Source organism: Drosophila willistoni (assembly GCF_018902025.1).
Source record: "Drosophila willistoni isolate 14030-0811.24 chromosome XL unlocalized genomic scaffold, UCI_dwil_1.1 Seg142, whole genome shotgun sequence".
Classification (NCBI taxonomy): Eukaryota; Metazoa; Arthropoda; class Insecta; order Diptera; family Drosophilidae; genus Drosophila; species Drosophila willistoni.
Window position 1 is genome coordinate 3,054,336 of NW_025814053.1, and position 19,768 is coordinate 3,074,103.

The window sequence follows — 19,768 nt, forward strand, 5'->3', positions numbered from 1 at the left end:
GTATTTACCCCGAAATAGTCGTTTAGATGCACGCCGCGATCTCGGTTTCAGAGTTCATTGAGCGACTTAACTTTTTACACCCTTCCAAAAAGGGTAAGCTTAAAAATGTTTTCATATATATTAATATTTGTTAGTTGTGTATACCAAATTTAAACAGAGGAACAGAGGAACGATCGGTGGAATGCAGTTACTTTTGTCAATAACTTCGTTATTTTTAACGCAATCGTAATGGAAGTTTTGTATTTGCCAGATATATCTCTAGTGACTGTGCTAAATTTGATCAACATCAGATAACTTTATTATAAAGCTGTCACAAACACACACGATAAAAAAGCATACACAGCATATCTAAATGCTCCAGCCAAAAATTGTAGGCCGTTTTTTAGCGAACCTTATCCTTTTCCAATTGGACGGTTATAGGTAAGGAACGAGTAACAAAAAAACTTGCAAGGGTATACAACCTTTGGCGCGGTCGAAGTTAGCCCCGGCCCTCTGGTTTATAATATGTTTTGATGTGATTTTTGCTCATATTCTCGCATAAGGTTTGAGGCTAATGCCGAATGGTTACTTGGAGTTACATATTTATCACTATTTATATTTCTGGAATATAAAGAACTGGCTTCAATTCAAGTCAAACTTTAGTATTGAATGGGAAAGAGATTTTTCTATTATATTTCAATAACAATAGATTTAGTCACTGACGATTCAAGATTTAATTATCTAAACACTGTGTATTAAGCAGGACTTAAATGCAAATAGAATATTCTCCTATAAACGAAAGATGACTTTAATTCTATAATCGATTCTATTGAAAATTCCATTCATTAAATTATTATTATTGCACTTACTTATTGGGCTATCTAAGAAGCTAAAAGATGTAAGCCAATGAAAACAGCCATAAATTTACGTAAAAGTAATATATATTGAATGTATATCTGCTAGATCAGGACGTATTTATGTCATATGCTTTATGAATTGTGATAGATAAAGGGGCGAGAAAGGGTGAGAGATAGAGAAAGAAGAGAACCCTCAAAGCAGCTGTGTATACTTGAGACAAGTGCCAAGTGTTTGAGGCATGAAAGCAAATCATTTAAAATAGGAGTAGGAGTAGAACTAGAAGATGGAGAAACATGAATTTTAAATGTTAATCCTGCAAAACAAAATATCCAACGCAAAAAAAAGCAATCAAAGAAGCACAGTGGAATCTAAACGAAAAAGAGGTGTCAGGTTGGCCTTGCTTTTTCCTTCAGTCATCATGCCTTTGCAAAGTCAACGTTAGGAGCAGCATAGACTTGTAGTCTCATTATATTTTGAAATTCCACTCAATTCGGATCATTTTGTGTGCTTTCTTGAACTTTTTAGAATTACAATTTTTGTGTTCTCTCCTCTTTTATCATAATGGCGGAAATGTTAGTGAACGAGACGAATGTTTTAAAATTCCTCCAAGAGAAGGTCGAGCCGCAACAGTTGGGCCAGATTGTTGCTCATTTTGATAATCAAACCACGGATGCGATCAAGCGTGTAGCGGTGGTGGAGCAGGTGCTTGAAGTCTTAAAAACCTCGACCCAGTCTGGAGTCATACAGGAGGCGAATAAGTTTTACTACGCCAACACCCATGTGGACGATGTGCGAAGAATTATGATGGATGAAGACGATTGGTTCCGTGCTACCCCCAGTGAGATTGCTTTGGATGGTGCAGTGGCTTCCAGTGCATTGTCCAACCCAAGTACCCAAGACGATGACTAAAACATTGGGTATCCAAATTGTAACAAATGAAGATGTGTTTCAAATATATTTAAACAACCATAAACTAGCAGATAACCGATAAGTGATCACTTATTCTCACATCTACTTTGTAGAGCGGACGTTTTCTTTCGCATGCAAATTATTTAGGTAAGATTTAGTAGAGTAACAAGCAGTGGGTTTTTTAGATGACATTGCATGGGCAAATCAGTCTTGGAAATTTGTTGTACCATTCATAAAATTCTTCCTTGCAACTTTGTGCAAGCAACTGAGTGATCTTCGCAGTAAAAGGGTTCCCACGTAAAGTGCTGTGGCTCAACATAATGCACTTAAACCCTCCTTATGTTATCTTGTCCTTGGGTTAACCGTTGTGCATTACGGTTTTTGCCATTTTTCTTGTTTGCCCATTGTGCGTGATCAGCTGTGCGTTTACCCTCATAAAAGTATTCAAATGTGTGTGTGTGTGAGTGTTTACATACAAATTTTGGGCCTTCTAAATTATACAGTCGCTTGGCATTGCAAGTGCCACTCATTTTGCTTCAGCAGCGGTTTGGAGTCCGGCATCCACACTCATTTCCACCTACCACTACCTACTCCCTGCTCTCACCCCCGAGTCTGGTCTGGTCTGGCCGTCTCATACACTTTGAGTGTATAATTTGTGCTCTGCGTTTTCTGAGCGTGTGTGTGTGTGTTATTTTTTTCGCTGTTTGTTGCTGCTTGCGGGCTTTTGAGCTTTTAATCATTTTTAAACAACAACTCAAGTGCCATGTGTGTGTGTGTGTGTTTGTGTCAAAAGCCACGCGCCATGCACGTATACACACACACACAAACACGTGTATGTATCGGTGTGTATATGTGTGCATAATGCAAGTGCCACTCAACGGTAACACACGAAAAAAAAAGTATATATTTTTTTGTTGCCTACCCAAAAGGGGCTAGCCAGCCGCCGCAACAAAAGCACTTGAAAATTCGTATACCCTGCTTATGAAAGCGAATGTTGGTTAATGGATATATGGAAATAATTATCAATATAACAATGATAAATATAATCAGGATTCACCTGCAAGTTAAGGAAATTAAAAAATATAGAAGTCTCAACGCTTGAAGTTCTGAAATTGAAATATGAAAATTTGTGGTCTAGGACAATACTACGCCTTTTTACTAGGCTTTCTTTTGATCTAATGTGAAAAAACTGCAAATGCGTCTAACATTTGCCTTTATAAAGGAGAAGAAATTATGGCATAAATATATGAGCGGTGAAATGAGATGAGAACTAAGAAATAAATGAGTTTCAATCTTTTGATAACTTCCACAAATATTTAGTTATGTTTAAAATATTTCTTTTACATGCTCAACATTTAGCTGCATTGTGCTTACTTATCGATCGATCAAAATTTCTGCAACGATTGACTTTCTGAACTTGTGAAGTAATGTGAAGTAATTCAAGGCTTCAACGTTGATAAGAAAAATCAGTGAATACTGTTAAAATGCTGGCAAAGGAAAGGAATGCAACTAGGAAAGGAACACAAGTTGGTTTAGGCAAAAGCACTTTCAAATGTACACATATTAGACGTCTTAACTTTTTCCCAATCTTATTAATTGTAAGTTGAAATGGCTTATATAATGAACGAATTATGCAATAACTTAGGATGTATAATTCTCCACAATCAAGTAACTCAGAATTTAGCTGAATCAGCCAAAGAGCAATGAATATTTCTTATACATATGTATATATAGGTATGTATAAGGTAAGGGAGTCTTCCAGTTCCCAAAGTTTAACCTGAATGTCTAGAACGAGAAAGAAAAAGGGATGAAGAGAGAGAGAGTGAGAGAGAGACGAGCAGTTTCAAGATGCAATATTGGTAATTATTCATGACAAAAATTTCTCTCGGTGCATATTCTCGGTCCCTCCCACTTCCTGTCCGCCTCATCTGTCTCTTTCCTTCTGTGTTGAACCGAACACACACTTCCGTGTGTCGACTGTGGCACTTAATTTTTGCGCCTGCAAAAGTCCGGAAATGTGGGCAAATGTGAGGAGACACAGACTGAGACTTGCCGCTTTTGGCATGGCAATTTTTATAATGTGCTTTAATTGTTGCCGCCGGTATGGGGAAAAGCGAAAGAACGCGAGAGGAAAAGAGTGACAGACAAGGTACATAAGGTAGGAAAATGACAATGGCATAGCCAAACACATAAACAGATGACAGGCAAGGAAAAAAGTAGAAAGAATAACAAGATTCCGGACAAAATGCCAAAAGCCACTTGGAAATTTAAAACATAATTGGCAGCCGCCATCATTGTCGTCGTCAGGTTGTCAAAAGAATGTTCAGAAAATTGTCAAAATGTCTTAAAATATACAAAGGCAAGTTTGCTGATAGATTCGAAAAGGGAAATGCTTTCAGATTAGATAAGAGTAGCCATGCAAGAAAAAGTTAAGAAAATGAAAGATTGAATTAAATGAGATGCTAATAAGGATATATGTAGATGTCGAAGAAGATAGGTGAAACTAACTTGAAACCTCAAGAATTAAAGCGATTGTGAAACGAAAGAAGTACATTTTAGCATCACCTAGCAAAAAAGGAATATTCTATTGAATTAACATTTCCAGATTTTTGCTGGCAGTTTGCTCTGATTTGCAGTGAGGTCTGTAAAAATATTGATTATAAATTGCCAATTAATTGACTCGGAAAAAGTTAATTAGTTGACTATGTACAATGTACATATGTACATATGTATCTATGTATCTATGTATGTGTGTATATCAAGCTGGACTACATCAAGCTTTCGGGGTTTCACTCACAAAAGTTTCATTCATTATATTTTTTCGTCTCGTTTAAAGCTGTAAATGTCCAAAGAAGAAGACTTCTGGTAACTTTATCTACAAATTGGACAGTTTGACAGCCCCAAAGACTTTTTCATAAACTACCGACTAACTTTTTTGCTCTTCAAAATGAAAAACACACCCACACACACACAGGCAACAACAAAATAAAAATCAAAATCAAAGGGTCCAGCCAACTTTTGCCGTAGTGAACTTTCTATACTCTTGCAAGTTTTTGTTTAAACTGCTCTCAAACTACAAGCGGCAAAGTGCAAAGACCCTTTAAGGTCCAGGCAAATACATACATTGCCCCGAAATATTTAAGCAATCGTCGAGCAGAGAAACAAACAAGTTTTTCCCACTTTAACCAACCTTTTGGAAACGATTGTTTACACAACCTTTACCAACAATAATGGTAGTTTCCACAATTAAATTAAATTTAAAGGCACAAGTTTCACTGGCTTGTATTTATTTATTAGACAACAGCTAAGCAGGTATTGGAATATATTTTGAAACATAGCCATTAGGCTATGCATCAACTCCTTAAAGGTATTGAAATTACTATCTGAGAATGTTCTGAATACTTCTAGTTTAATTTTTGTAAGAGCATCTTCGAAATTCAATCTTTCGTAATCGTTACGGACAGAAAAAATTAGTCCGAATTATATCTTTGGGTTTCTCAAGCTGTATTTTGGCTAATTTTCAACCGATTTCCATAAAAAAAGATTGCATTCGCACTTTAAAAAAGCATGTCCTGAGTCCTTAGACTATCGCACTTTTTGTTGAGACCAAGCAATACAGATATTGACCTTTCGTACTGTGGAATGATTCGCCTATTTTATAACTAAATCATGTTAGAAGGGTTTTTTGCTTGAAGGATATTTATCGAACGCGCCAATATTTATTGTTATTATTTTATATTAAAAATAATTATTAATATTGTAATATTTGAACTTTAACTCAATGAAATAAAAGTAACTAATATGTATTGAATTTTTATTAGATTAAAATAAGAAAGATGCAAACTTTACAGGGTTGTGAGATATTTGAAAGAATTCTTTCGCCTTTTCCATATAGTTGTTACACTTGTCTTGTAATCCTAAGATCGGCGGACTTTTGAGCATTATATTTAAATATATGTATATAAATATATTATATAGGAATTTTTGAGTTTCAATCACTTTTATACCAAAAATATACAATTTCTGTATAAACCCCAATTCTAAATTTATTTAGGATATATATTAAAAAAAAGTGTAGTGTGATAGTTTGCTTTAGAATTTGTAATGAAGTTGGAGCATTATAAGGCAAGGAACTAGTGAGTCAGTGAACAGGTGAGTCACCGAATGATGAAGTGAGTGGGTAAAAAAGAAAGAAGTTCAGCAAGCATTGAAGAGAGTTATCCATGTTTGTTTACCTGATAATCACTCTTAAGGGATCAAACACAACCAATTATTTACGCTGATCAAGAAGAATATACATAGGTCCTTAAGGTCCTTAAAACAAGTCAGATTTCTTCAAATCTGTGTGTTGCATACTTTTTATCAAAATTGATTGTACCCTTTCTTTTGTAGGGATACAACGAGAAAGCAAAAGGCGAAAGAGCAAATTTTATAGATTTATAACTTTTGGTATATATAAAAAAAAAAAAAAACAGCTGGAGTAGTACTTATCTCGTATAAGAAGACAGAGGCAGGCACGGGGTTAAGGGAAAGAAGAGGAAGTAATATCAATATCAATTAGGCCAAAACGTTTTCATTATGCCAACCGAAATAGGTATGTATATAAATTATCTATTCTCTTTTACAGCCTTTATGCCACTCTGTCTCTTGGATCACTTGGAGGTTTCTTACTCCTTACTTGTCTCTTTCAGTTGCCAGTTCTTGATGAACTTCCGTTCAAATTGGTCAAACCATACTGGATGAGGTGCTATCCCGTATGCATATCCTGTGTATTCATATCGTATACATAATTTGTGCTAATTTTTACTATTTTGTTTTCGCTAATAACCCATGAAAATTTTGATAAATATGTAAATCTATTTGTGGAGTTTCGGCTTCCAGTCAATGTAGGCGAATTGGTTGTGAAAATTTTACAAAATGCGGATCCTGCTCCACTATCTTCACTCCTCTCTTCACGCCTCAACACATGCAAGCATGCAGAGGGAAGGGATGAATGAGGGGAAAAGGAGGTGACGGGGTTTATCAACCGCAACAAACTCTCATAAATTCATTTTCGGATTCCATATTTTACATGACACAAATTTTATGACTGCCACGCCCTAAATAGCCTCTCAGACAACAACAGAACTGTTGTTAAAATATATATGTATATATATGTAGGTACCTATCTATGCAGATGTATGCGTGTCTGTGTTTCTGTGCGTATGTGTGTGCGTAGGGAGCCTGATAATCAAAGTTTAGTGCCTTTAATTTGTTGATGTACAACCAACACCACCAAAAAAGGCCGCAGGCTAACGAGTGCAAAAGATTTAGTTCGAGTTGTCCGTCTCTCTCGCTCCACCTCAGTGCCCATTTGCGTGTATGTGTGTGTGTGTGTGTCTGTGTGAGCCTCATATACACAAAACGGTAATTATTACTTGGCCAAAGTGTTTTTGGAAAAGTTAAGCGGCAGCAGCAGCCACAGCAACAAAATATGCAAAGTTTTCTCTTACTTGCTTCATCCACTCGGTCTGGCTCTGGTCGGTTTCTTCTTCTTCCTATCTCCAACTGTGTGTGTATATTTTGGTTTTGTTGCCTACTTTTGCGGGCCACGCAGAATACTTTGAAGTTTTGACACCCAAAAAAGGAAAATATCTTATTGGTTAATTTTTGTTAAGGGGAAAACGACATTGCTGTACCCTCCACTTGGGAAGGGTATTGCATGCATATAATCACTTTTAAATTTGCAATCTTTAATTAAATATGCATCTTTTTTTCTTGATCTACAATTTCCATTCGAATCTGAATGAATTTACTTTTAGTTTCTACCTTTTGTTACGAAAGACTATTGTATGTTTATATAGTTTTGACCACTCGACACAGTCCTAGATGGAATACAGAAATGTTTTATTAGATCTTTTAATAAGATATCTTTTAATAAGATCACAAAAATGTGAATATATATAATTTTTTTTATCTGCTTCATCAAATATGATTAAATTCATGAACTTAATTCTGTAAGAGTTAAATCACATTTAAACACAATATGATTTTTTATTAAATAATTATTGGGTAATATAAGTTCTATTGCATCAGGAATTACTCAAACTGGTTTTAAGTAGTTTTTTAAGAAATCTTTTAGTACATAATTAATAATTATTTGGAGCATATTTTGAACAAAATTAATTTCTACCAATTGGGTTTGTCCTTTTAAAAAGTTGCTCCCTGCTAACAAATGTTTTATTATACCCTTGCAAAAAGGGTATATTAATTTTTGGTCAGAAGTGTGCAACGCATAGAAGGAAGCATATCCGACCATATAAAGTATATATTCTTGATCAGTATGACGAGACGAGTTGAAATAGCCATGTCCGTCCGTCCGTCGGTCCGTCTGGATCGACGCGATCTGCTAGTAGACCGTAAGAGCTACAGAGCTGGAATTTTGTGAAATTAAACATTTATGAATTTATTACACTAACAATCGACTGTGCCGAATTTGATCAAGATCGGGTGACTATATCATATAGCTCCCATGGGAACGATCGGTTGAAAACAGTGACTTTTCTCAATAACTTCGTTACTTTTGAAGCAATTGTCATAAACATTGATATTTCTTAGTTTAGCATAACTATTAATGACTGTGCAGAATTTGACTTAGATCGGGCGACTATATCATATAGCTCCAATAGGAACAATCGGTGGTAAACAGTAACGAGGAATTGAGTTTGTGGACACTTTTAATAGGGAACATGTGACTACAGGTCTGACTAGACTTCAGTAGATTTTGAACTTTCTTGATTGTTAGAGTTGGGTGCACTATATAACAAATAGTTTAGAAAAATATTTGTTTCTGTAACTGTCTAGTTGAAATAAAATCCGAAAACCAATTTAAATTGTTTTTTTTTGTCTTAAGTATACTTGTATATTTCATAGACTATGACTAACAACATGAGATAAATGAGTTCACCGAAAAGGCCGCCTGGAACCTAATCCCAGCCAGCGCTGCCACCGCCAGCAGACCAACCACCGCCAGAGGACCAACCGCCGCCGTTGTACTGGGAATGATCATCACCAGAGCTAATTACTTGAATGATCTTTACATCTTCTTGGAGATGGTCATGATGTTCATGATGCTCGTGATGATGATGACCCAGATCGATTGGTGAGCTTTCCTCATGGATAACCTTAACAATGTTGATCTGGTCATCGGAGTGGCCGGAATAGCCACCAGAGTAACCACCGGAATAGCCACCAGAGTAGCCACCAGAGTGCCCGCCATCTTCGCTAATAACTTTGATGACTTTCACTTCTTCGGCAGCAGCATGTCCGTGTCCATATTCGTAGCCACCATGACCACCATATCCGTGACCAGCATCCTCTTGACTAATCACCTTGACAATGGTGGGTCCTTCTACCGAAATGGCTCCACCACCACCGCCCGAAGACCAACCACTTGAACCGCCGCCACCACCCGACGACCAACCGCCTGCACCTCCAATAAATCCAGCTTGGACCAGGCCCACACAGGCAATAAGGCAAACGAAAACCTATGGAAATCAATGAAACGAAATTAACACTAAACTCAGTTAAGGTTCGGTTTATTTACCTTCATTTTTTTTTGGTTGTGTGGGTTAATTTGAAGCGCTTGTTGGATGAAGTTCAAACTTAGTTACAACTGCCCCGGGGGCAGCTATTTATATCGAAATTGACATTCGAAAATCGTGGTCATAATGTTGTTAGTATTGGTGTTTTGGTATTGTGTTGACCTGACTAGTTATAGCTAGTTGAACAGCTGATTCAAGCGAATCACAAACAAAGCCAACGACAAACCGGTTTCTCGGTTTGAACTACATATATATAATGCAGATTATTTGCACCGAATTGGCAAACTATTTTAAATGGCTTAAAAATATGCAAAAAATTGAATACCTTTTACTACCAAGACTCTCATAGCCCATTAAATGAATACTCTTCAGTCTTAATCTAATACAAATATGTCTTAAAGAGAGTTAAATCTTATAGATTTTGCTGATACAAATTTATGTAAATTCAGTCAAAGAACTTTATTTACCATCGTTCGGAAATTATCCACTCAAGTAAATTAATAAACAAACCGTCTTGTTTGCCATGTTTTGGTTTGCTTTCGAGCTTTTGGCTTTTTTTGATGCATTGCAAACAGTTTGCTCAAATGTATTGACCCCTCTCAGCGGAGGTATTAAAAGGGGTCAGAGTGAGAGATATAAAAATGAATTAACATTAACTAATGTTGCGCTTTATAGTAAGCATCTGTTGCTTAATTAACCCAACAATAAATTATATTACATATGTGTATATATATATCTTATTTTTTGTCCAATTTCACAACTTTAATGGTGTGCCAACGATACAAGTAGTGTCGTGTTTGGCAGGTTAATTGATTCTATTAAGCCAGCTCCAAATATACATAGCTCCCGATGAAACTTGTATCCAAGTATCCAAATACTTGTCTTTTACATTCTGCAATGATAAAATGTTACAAGTATTGTAAAATAAGCATAAAACTATTTATATACCCTGCATCCATAAGCCAGAAGGGTATATTTAAAGCGATAAAATTTTGTTAATTTATGAAACTAAAGGGAATCACATTGGGCCATCTAAAGGAAATGGCTATATCAAAGAAGTAGTTGATCAAAATTTATCGAAAATGTCTTCGTAGTTTATTACCTAACTATTATATACTATTTATATCCAAAATATTAAGATCCTTCTTTTTTATATGTATTACAAAACATTCAAGTATTGCTCTCAAAATCTTTCTTTATACCACAAAAAAATCACAACAGTTGATTTCGGTTCTAGAGACTAAATAAAAAGGTTTTTTTTTAAGGTTTTGATGCGAACTTTAAGATGACTTTCTTTTAACAAAACTAAAATATGAATTTTGAAAATCGTGGTAAAATAAAGATTATTTGAGAATATGGACGATATTTTGAAGATAATCTTTGATGATGCAACGTAATTTTCTTAAAAAAACATCAGACACTTGGATATCTGAATAAATAATTTTGTACCGATTTTTGGAAAAAGAAACATGATTAAACATCAAAACTGTTTGCGAAAACTTTCGAAATTGACAGTAACCACTTCCTACACGAACCCTTTGAGTCTGCTTTGCCTTTCCTTTAACAAATTTTCCCATTTCATCTCTTTTGAACTTTCTGTTCGGTTAGCTGACCACTTTGTCTTAAGGATTCCTAAAAACGTAAGTACCCTGACAGCTCTGATTTGGCTTAATTAACAATTTGGCCAGTACATTTTTTATTCTCCCGAGTTCTTCGGCTCTGCTCTTTGACATTTCCCCCAGTGTCATTTCGTTTCCATTTCCTATTCCAACTACATGAACACTCCATATCATGAGCCCAAAGTGCTATGATAACTACATATGTATATCTTTATAACAACTTATTGATAACTACTTCTTGATAACTTCTTCATGATAACTAGTTCTTATAGCAGGTTTCTCAAGTGCTAAAAGTCCAACACCTGATGGGTTATGCTTTTTGGCCATCAAATTCCCTTTACTTCCTGGCGCTCATCATTCGTCAATAGTGTATTGCAATTTCTACATATATTATAGGAATAAGCCCTCTGCTGGAGTCAAGAAGGACATGTCTCAGAAATAAAAGAGCAAAAAGAATGATTACACGGACCAGAGGACACAACAGAACAAATACTCAAACAAATTTCAATGAAATATACGATTTTTTCTGACCTTTGTTATAAAAGCTAAGCAACCTGATTGAAAAGTGTCATCAGTGATTTTACAGATTGTAGGCAGCTAAGCAAATATTTAGTTTAGCTGTTTTAACTGGAGTAGTATAACATTATATTTTCTAAAAACAAACTTTGAGTACATGAAAATTTTGTGATTTTCCTACGAATATATTTATTTTGCTAATTACAAATATTTACCAATATGGCATTGGAAGGTATTTGCGGTATGGACAAACTGGAATATGCAACTTTATATGAAAAACTCGACCACGGACAGCGCAGGGAAGTTGCAATGGGTTCCATTAACTTTCAGAATCCATTCAGACTGATGAAGCCGCCAACACCATATGTGAGTGAGTGAAGTATTCTGTTTGATTCATTTATCTAAAGTACAAATACTTAATGTCTAGCCATTTGGGAATATAAACAAGCTGTTCGAGAAGACCAACACAAAGATAAACCTTACTCGTGGCACCACCACGCTCGGTTTTATATTCCAAGGTGGCATTGTTTTGTGTGCCGATTCGCGTGCTACTAGCGGCATTTTCATTGGCTCCAATGAGATGGAGAAAATTGTCGAGATCAATGATAACCTGCTGGGCACTATGGCCGGTTGTGCCGGCGATTGCTGCTACTGGGATCGGGTGTTAATGCGGGAGAGTCGCCTCTACGAATTGCGCTTCAAGCGCAAACTGCCAGTGCGGGCAGCCGCACGAATGATCTGCAATACGGCCTTCCAGTTTCGGGGAATGGGCTTGTCAATGGGCATGATGCTGGCAGGCTGGGGTCCAACTGGTCCTCAACTCGCCTATGTCGATTCCGATGGCGAGCGTTTGTATGGCAGCAATTTCGTAGTGGGAAGCGGTTCAGATGCTGCTATGGGAGTATTTGACTTTAATTTCCGATTCGACATGACTAACGAGGAGGCCTTCGAGTTGGCAGAGCGTGCCCTTTACTATGCCACCTATAGCGACATTTACACGGGTGGATTTGTGCGCGTCTATCATATCACTAAAACTGGTTGGAAAAAAATCTCATGTACAGATTCTGTCGTATTGCACGACCGCTTTAAGACCTTTGACGACCAACCACCGTTGGATCTCGACTCTCAGAAGAAGCTTTTTATGAAACATGAGTTCCAGAGGAGGCCATTGGAACCAATGGACGTGGATGAAGACAATAATGATGGCACTACATAATAGAAATAAGTTTATTTGCTTGATTAAAGAAAAAAAAAAAAAAAAAAATAAAGATTATTTTCGAAATAAATTGAGTTTTTTCTTTAACGGGTGAGATAAGATAAATTTCTCACTTAAACTTTCTAGGCAAAAGTTGCCCCAATAATGTTTATATCGAATAGTGTACCAAACGATTGAAACGAATCATAACACAGGGCAACATCATCTCGGTCGCGAGGAGTTTTTGTTACTGTTCCTTATTAATTAGCTCTGGTTTTTTCCAGGTTCGGTTGGATACATGAACGATAGCCCAATTTTACAGTGTTTATTATGGGAACAGAATAAAAGAATTCTATTCTAAATGACAGGTGAAAAAACTTAAAACAAGACCAATAGAAATAATATAATATATTTATAACACATCATCATCGGCAAAAGCAAGGCCAATCTGACATTTTCTTCGTCTTCAATCTGTGTTCCACTGCGCTACTTTGATTCCGTTTGCAATTTTTATTTTGTTTTGTTTTATTTGGGACTAACATTTAAAAGACGATATCCCGTCAAAAACAAAATAAATTTCGAACACAAAAAGAGATATCAGCTTGGCCTTGCTTTTTCCTTCACTCATCATGCCTTTGCAAAGTCAACGTTAGGAGCAGGATAGATTTGTAGTCTCATTATATTTTGAAATTCCACTCAATTCGGATCATTTTGTGTGCTTTCTTGAACTTTTAATAATTACAATTTTTGTTGTCTTCCCTCTTTTATTATCATGGCGGAAATGTTAGTGAACGAGACGAATGTTTTAAAGTTTCTCCGAGAGAAGGTCGAGCCGCAACAGTTGGACCAGATTGTTGCTCACTTTCATAATCAGAACACGGATGCGATCAAGCGTATTGGGGTGGTGTTGCAGCTGCTTAAAGTATTGGAAACCTCCACCAAGTCTGGTGTTATACAGCAGGCGAATAAGTTTTACTACGCCAACACCCATGTGGACGATGTGCGAAGAATTATGATGGATGAAGACGATTGGTTCCGAGCTACCCCCAATGAGACTGCTTTGGAGTGTGCAGTGTCTTCCAGTACATTGTCCAACCCAAGTACCCAAAACGATGATTAAAACATTGGGTATCCAAATTGCAGATAATAAAGATGTATAAAGTATGATTTCTTTGTATTGTTTTTATGCTTAGATGATGCCCTGTGGACGTATTTTGATGTAGTTGCACATGTCATTTAGAATGAACGACTTCATTGGACTGTATTTCAGAATAAAGGACTTAAATGTAACATTTGTCATGTAAATATTCTGTAAGATCATCATATTGTAGCGACTGCGTATTCTTTGCCAAACTAGTCGAGGTAATGGACCAATTGGGTCTACTAGTGTAAGTTTAAGCTTCTAATCAATAGAATAGAATATAATAGTTTTTATACCATGCACGCATAGGGTGAAATGGTATATTAAAGTCGTCAAAATGTATGTAACAGGCAGAAGGAAGCTTTTCGGACGCCATAAAGTATATATATTCTTAATCAGCACCAACAGCCGAGTCGATCTAGCCATGTCCGAATGCGAGACTTCGGTATACCAAGAAAAAGGTGAAGAAACAATTGGAACTTCCAAGTCTCATTGCATATGCTGTCTCGCTCACTCTTACAAAGACACGGGCACTCTAGCGCGGCCCCAGGATAAGGAACTCCTTGAAAAAACACCTACCTGTTTAGACGGTAGAAATGAATAAAACTAAAAAGTGCCGAATTTGACTGCGATGGTCAAACATTTGAGGGAAGCGATCGGTTTTTTTTAGAAATTACGGAAGATTTTTATAATAATTATAATCAGGGCAAATACCAAACAAGTCCTCAAGTCTCAGTTTTCTCAAGCCTGAGTTAAACGTTTTGAAAATAATAACGGCTGGGGAAAGGGGTGTAACAGAAATTTAAAACAAACTCGATCATTGTACGCATTACATATCTACTTATAACCAGAGGGCCGGGGCTAACTTCGACCGCGTCAAAGTTTGTATACCCTTGCAACTTTTTTGGTAACTTTTTCCTTACCTATAGCCATAAAAGTGAAAAAACATTCAAGCTAAAAAGGCTAATGTTTGCGAAAGAACGGCCTACAATCTTAGCATAGATTTAGATAAAAACTAAGATATTGATCAAAGTCACTGTTTTCCACCGATCGTTCCTATGGGAGCTATATGATATAGTAACCCGATCCTTATCAAATTTGGCACAGTCATTAACAGATATATTAAACCAATAAATGTTGAATTTAAAAGCAATCGCGTCAAAAGTAACGAAGTTATTGACAAAAGTCACTGTTTTCGAAAGATCGTTCCTATGGGAGCTATACGATATAGTCACCCGATCTTGACCAGATTTGGCACAATCGTTTATATGTATAATTAACTTACCAATATTAAATTTCATGACAATAGCTCAGAAAATAACAAAGTTATTAAGAAAAGTCACTGTTCGTGACTTTGCCATTTGTATGGGAGCTATATGATGTAGTGATCCGATCCGGCTGAATCCGAGATATACAACGCCTGCAGAGTATACAAGCCTACATGCAAAATTTCAGCTCTGTAGCTCAAACGGTCTAGGAGGAGTTTGCGTTGATCCAGACGGACGGACAGACGGACGGACGGACGGACGGACATGGCTATTTCAACTCGTCTCGTCGTGCTGATCAAGAACATATATACTTCATATGGTCGGAGATGCTTCCTTCTATGCGTTGCACACTTTTGACCAAAATTAATATACCCTTTTTGCAAGGGTATAAAAATTGGCCTCTGTCACTTATAGTCTCCGAGATCTATTTGTTCATACAGACAGGTGAATGAACGGACATGGCTAGGTCGACTCGGCTGGTGATGCTGATCAAGAAAGCATCATTTTTCCTGTTACATTCATTTTGGAGACTTTGTTATACCATATCACCACATGGGTGCTTGGAATTATGAATACAAGATAATACTGGCATCAACACAAAACTCGTCATGACAGAGTTTGAACATAGATGTAGTTGCGGTTAAAAGCTTTCAACACAGCGATAATGGACATAGTTGGTCCATTACCTCGACCAGTTGATCTACCAGAACATTTATCAGCCATCCCAGTTGCAAACAAAATCGTCCGTTATGCACATGGGAACAGAATAAAAGAATTTTATTCTAAATGACAGGTGAAAAAACTTAAAACTAGACCAATAGAAATAATATAATATATTTATAACACATCTGCATTCTTTACAATTTGGATAGCTAAATTTCTAATCATCGTCTTAAGTAGTTGACAGCATCGTTGCATCTGCCGACATGCCACTGCAGTTGGACAATGTACTTGAAGTGGACACCACACTGTTAACACTGCTTTCTGCTTCCTTGATGGACACTGCACTGCTTACGCTCATCTGACTTCCAACAGAGATTTGACTGCGTGGTCCCAAAGAAATCTCACTGGGAGTGAACCATTTTTTATCATCCATCAGGATCCTTTTCACATCCTCTACATAAGTGCTGGCGCAGTAATATTCATTATTCCTTTGAATGACACCAGACTGGGTGGTCTTCAAGACATCAACCAGCTGCTTTTCTACCATTTCACGCTTCATCGGATCCGTGGTCTGCATTTGAAAGTGAAGATAAGTCTGCCACGAAGTTTGTGGCTCCACCTGCTCGCGAAGGAATCTCAAAATTTTAGTCTTGTCCACTAAAATTTCAGTCATTATTACAAATGAGAAGAAAAATAATGATATTCAAAAAAAATGTTCCTACTAATAAAATTTCAAACAATTTCAAAAAATCAGAAAAAGATTCGTACTGAACGACGACTTAAATTGAAATGAGACTACAAATGTATCCAGCTCCTGACATTGACTTTAGCGAAAGGCATGATAAGTGAGGGCAAAAGCAAGGCCAATCTGACATTTTGTTCGTCTTGAATCTATATTCCACTGTGCTACTTTGATTCCGTTTGCAATTTTGATTTTGTTTTGTTTTATTTGGGATTAACATTTAATAGACGATATCACTTCAAAGGCGAAAAAAATTTCGAACACAAATAGAGATATCAGGTTGGCCTTGCTTTTTCCTTCACTCATCATGCCTTTGCAAAGTCAACGTTAGGAGCAGGATAGATTTGTAGTCTCATTATATTTTGAAATTCCACTCAATTCGGATCATTTTGTGTGCTTTCTTGAACTTTTTAGAATTACAATTTTTGTGTTCTCTCCTCTTTTCTCATAATGGCGGAAATGTTAGTGAACGAGAGGAATGTTTTAAAATTTCTGCGAGAGAAGGTCGAGCCGCAACAGTTGGACCAGATTGTTGCTCACTTTCATAATCAGACCACGGATGCGATCAAGCGTATTGGGGTGGTGTTGCAGTTGCTTAAAGTATTGGAAACCTCCACCAAGTCTGGTGTTATACAGGAGGCGAATAAGTTTTACTACGCCAACACCCATGTGGACGATGTGCGAAGAATTATGATGGATGAAGACGATTGGTTCCGAGCTACCCCCAATGAGACTGCTTTGGAGTGTGCAGTGTCTTCCAGTACATTGTCCAACCCAAGTACCCAAAACGATGATTAAAACATTGGGTATCCAAATTGCAGATAATAAAGATGTATAAAGTATGATTTCTTTGTATTGTTTTTATGCTTCGATGATGCCCTGTGGACGTATTTTGATGTAGTTGCACATGTCATTTAGAATGAACGACTTCATTGGACTGTATTTCAGAATAAAGGATTTAAATGTAACATTTGTCATGTAAATATTCTGTAAGATCATCATATTGTAGCGACTGCGTATTCTTTGCCAAACTAGTCGAGGTAATGGACCAATTGGGTCTACTAGTGCAAATTTAAGCCTCTAATCAAAACTTCTGTCACTTATGACATCTTCGTGCACTTTGTCGTAACGAGTTATGTTTTTCGAATGATAGTCTCTCTTTGACAATTTAGTCAATATACAAAGCTTCTTCTTTTTAACCGGCTTTAGTATTGTTTTATTAATCGTATATGATTTATTTGTATTGAAGATTAAGTCCTGTGGACGATATTTGGTCTAGCTTTAAGTGTTTCCACATGTCATTTAGAAAAGAATTTTCGTTTTCTTTTCCCACGTTCTTAATGAACGTCGATCAACTAGTCGAGGTAATGAACCAACTGTGACATTACGTCTACTTAGATACTCTTTGTTATGACGAAGTTTGTTTTTTCAATCTTTTATTATCTTTGTTTTAGCTAGCGTTCTTAAGCTGCCAGTAAGATCTTAAGAGGTTATTCCAAATTGCAATTTGGCGAGCCTTTTTGTTGATTATAGGAAAATAAGTCTTGCAATTAGTGATCCTCAAATCTGTTATGCTTTAATTTAATAACTATTCATTGACTCACATTTGGCAAACAATGAATTTTGAAAATGGATTTAAAAACTGAGTTTTAAACTTATATTTAATTATGGGAAGCTTTTTTTACATATGTCTATTCTGACGTCTTTTTTTGAGTCTTTTATTGGCACTTCGGAGTAGTCATAATTCTAAAGTTTGTTTTATTAGTTTTTTAACTGAAATTTTGGCTGTAAAATGTTAGCCTACGTAGAATGTTACAACGAGAATGGAATCGAATTCATGCGCTCGACCATGTACTATAAGAAGGAAGAAACTGCAGTGCACCAAAAAGCGCGATGTAAAAGAAGACCAACTGACCGATCGAGGCGACGCACTTGGAGTGAGAGTATGCAGAAACGAAGAAGCATTGTTTTGAGTGCTGGGGGGAGAGCGAGAGTGCGGCAATGTTGCTTCGTCATCACCAAGCCAAGGGGCTTGGATCGGCATGGATTGTACTTAATATACAAAGCTTTTTTTGTTTGTTTGTGCAAAAGGGTATAGTAAAATTGTTCAAATGTTTGTAACGAAGAGATCAGCATTAACAGCCGAGAGATTTCCGTCTGTCCTTCCGTCGACTTAAGTCCTAATGAAGTAAGGTAAGTCTGCGAGACTTCGGTATACCAAGCACCATGTGACAATATATTTATACAAATAAACTGAAAGCTAGGCAAACAGTAGGCCGTCTGAACTTGTTCTGGTGGAGCACATGAATCCGATTTCATTATCGTTGTAAAATTCTACGTAGGTTAACAACATTTTTAAGCTAAAATTTCGGTTGAGAAGCTAATAAAACAAATCTTAGAATTATGGCTACCTCGAAGTGCCAAAGCAAAAAAGAAATCGTCGGTCTAAAAATGCCAAAAGGTCGTCAGAATAACCCGCAATGGATACCTAAAGTTTTTACGTGAGCTTAAGGAACAAAATTGTGGCCTTTCGCCCCAGGAGACTGTCCGTAAAGGACCAAAGGCAACGGAATCGACTAACTTGTGCAAAACAACAGAAATACAAATTAATGGTAGGAAATTAGTTAAGTTAGCCCATGTTTTTTAGTTACCTTGTACCTTCCTTGCAGGAATTCAACCGAAAACCAAAGGCATTAAAAAAGGAAATGTGATCAAGATGAGCTTTGTCCATATCCTATTGTTGACATGAAGACAAGACAACAAGAATGAAAAAATCCAGAGAAAACGCCAAAGAAGTCGCCAGAAAAGGAGCCAAGAAAGGCACCAAAAAAAACGTGAAAAAGACGTCAAAAAAGACGCCAGAAAAAAAGAAGCATCTCATAATTTAATATGAACTTAAACCTAAATTTTAAAATCCATTTTCATTAATCATTGTTTGCCAAGTGTGAGCCAATGAATGGTTATTAAATTTTTATACCATACACCCATAGGGTGAATTGGTATATTAAAGTCGCCAAAATGTATGTAACAGGCAGAAGGAAGCTTTTCCGGCCCCATAAAGTATACATATTCTTGATCAGCATCTACAGCCGAGACGATGTAGCCATGTCGGTCCGTCCGTCCGTCTGTCCGTCTGTCCTACACCTAGATTTGGAAACTGTAAAAGCTAGAGCCACCAAATTTGGTATATAGATTCGTGTAGTATGTAAAGTGATCAAGTTTATTTCAAATTTTTTCTCGCCCTTTCCGCCTTCGCAACTTAAAAAAAGCGTTTTCCCAAAAACTATTCTAGCTA

The 19,768-nt window shown here is 36.7% G+C and overlaps 2 protein-coding genes across 2 annotated transcripts; one reads left to right on the top strand and one right to left on the bottom strand.

Moving 5' to 3' along the window:
- Window positions 1-8,711: 8,711 nt before the first annotated feature.
- Window positions 8,712-9,337, bottom strand: LOC6652802 (loricrin). Its single transcript, XM_002075408.1, has 2 exons — window positions 9,332-9,337; window positions 8,712-9,272 (listed from the first exon to the last, which is right to left on the bottom strand). Exons 1-2 carry the CDS (start codon window positions 9,335-9,337, stop codon window positions 8,712-8,714), a joined length of 567 nt encoding a protein of 188 aa, XP_002075444.1.
- A 2,198-nt stretch (window positions 9,338-11,535) lies between these two features.
- Window positions 11,536-12,713, top strand: LOC6652803 (proteasome subunit beta type-5). The gene is made up of 2 exons (XM_002075409.3): window positions 11,536-11,830; window positions 11,892-12,713. Exons 1-2 carry the CDS (start codon window positions 11,684-11,686, stop codon window positions 12,678-12,680), a joined length of 936 nt encoding a protein of 311 aa, XP_002075445.1. The 5' UTR covers window positions 11,536-11,683; the 3' UTR covers window positions 12,681-12,713.
- The last annotated feature ends 7,055 nt before the right edge of the window (window positions 12,714-19,768 follow it).

Excerpts from the sequence above, each read along its gene's own strand:
- LOC6652803 (XM_002075409.3), top strand. The coding sequence starts at position 11,684 with ATGGCATTGGAAGGTATTTGCGGTATGGACAAACTGGAATATGCAACT. Across the intron at positions 11,831-11,891 it reads TGAAGCCGCCAACACCATAT|CCATTTGGGAATATAAACAA; the intron begins GTGAGTGAGTGA and ends CTTAATGTCTAG.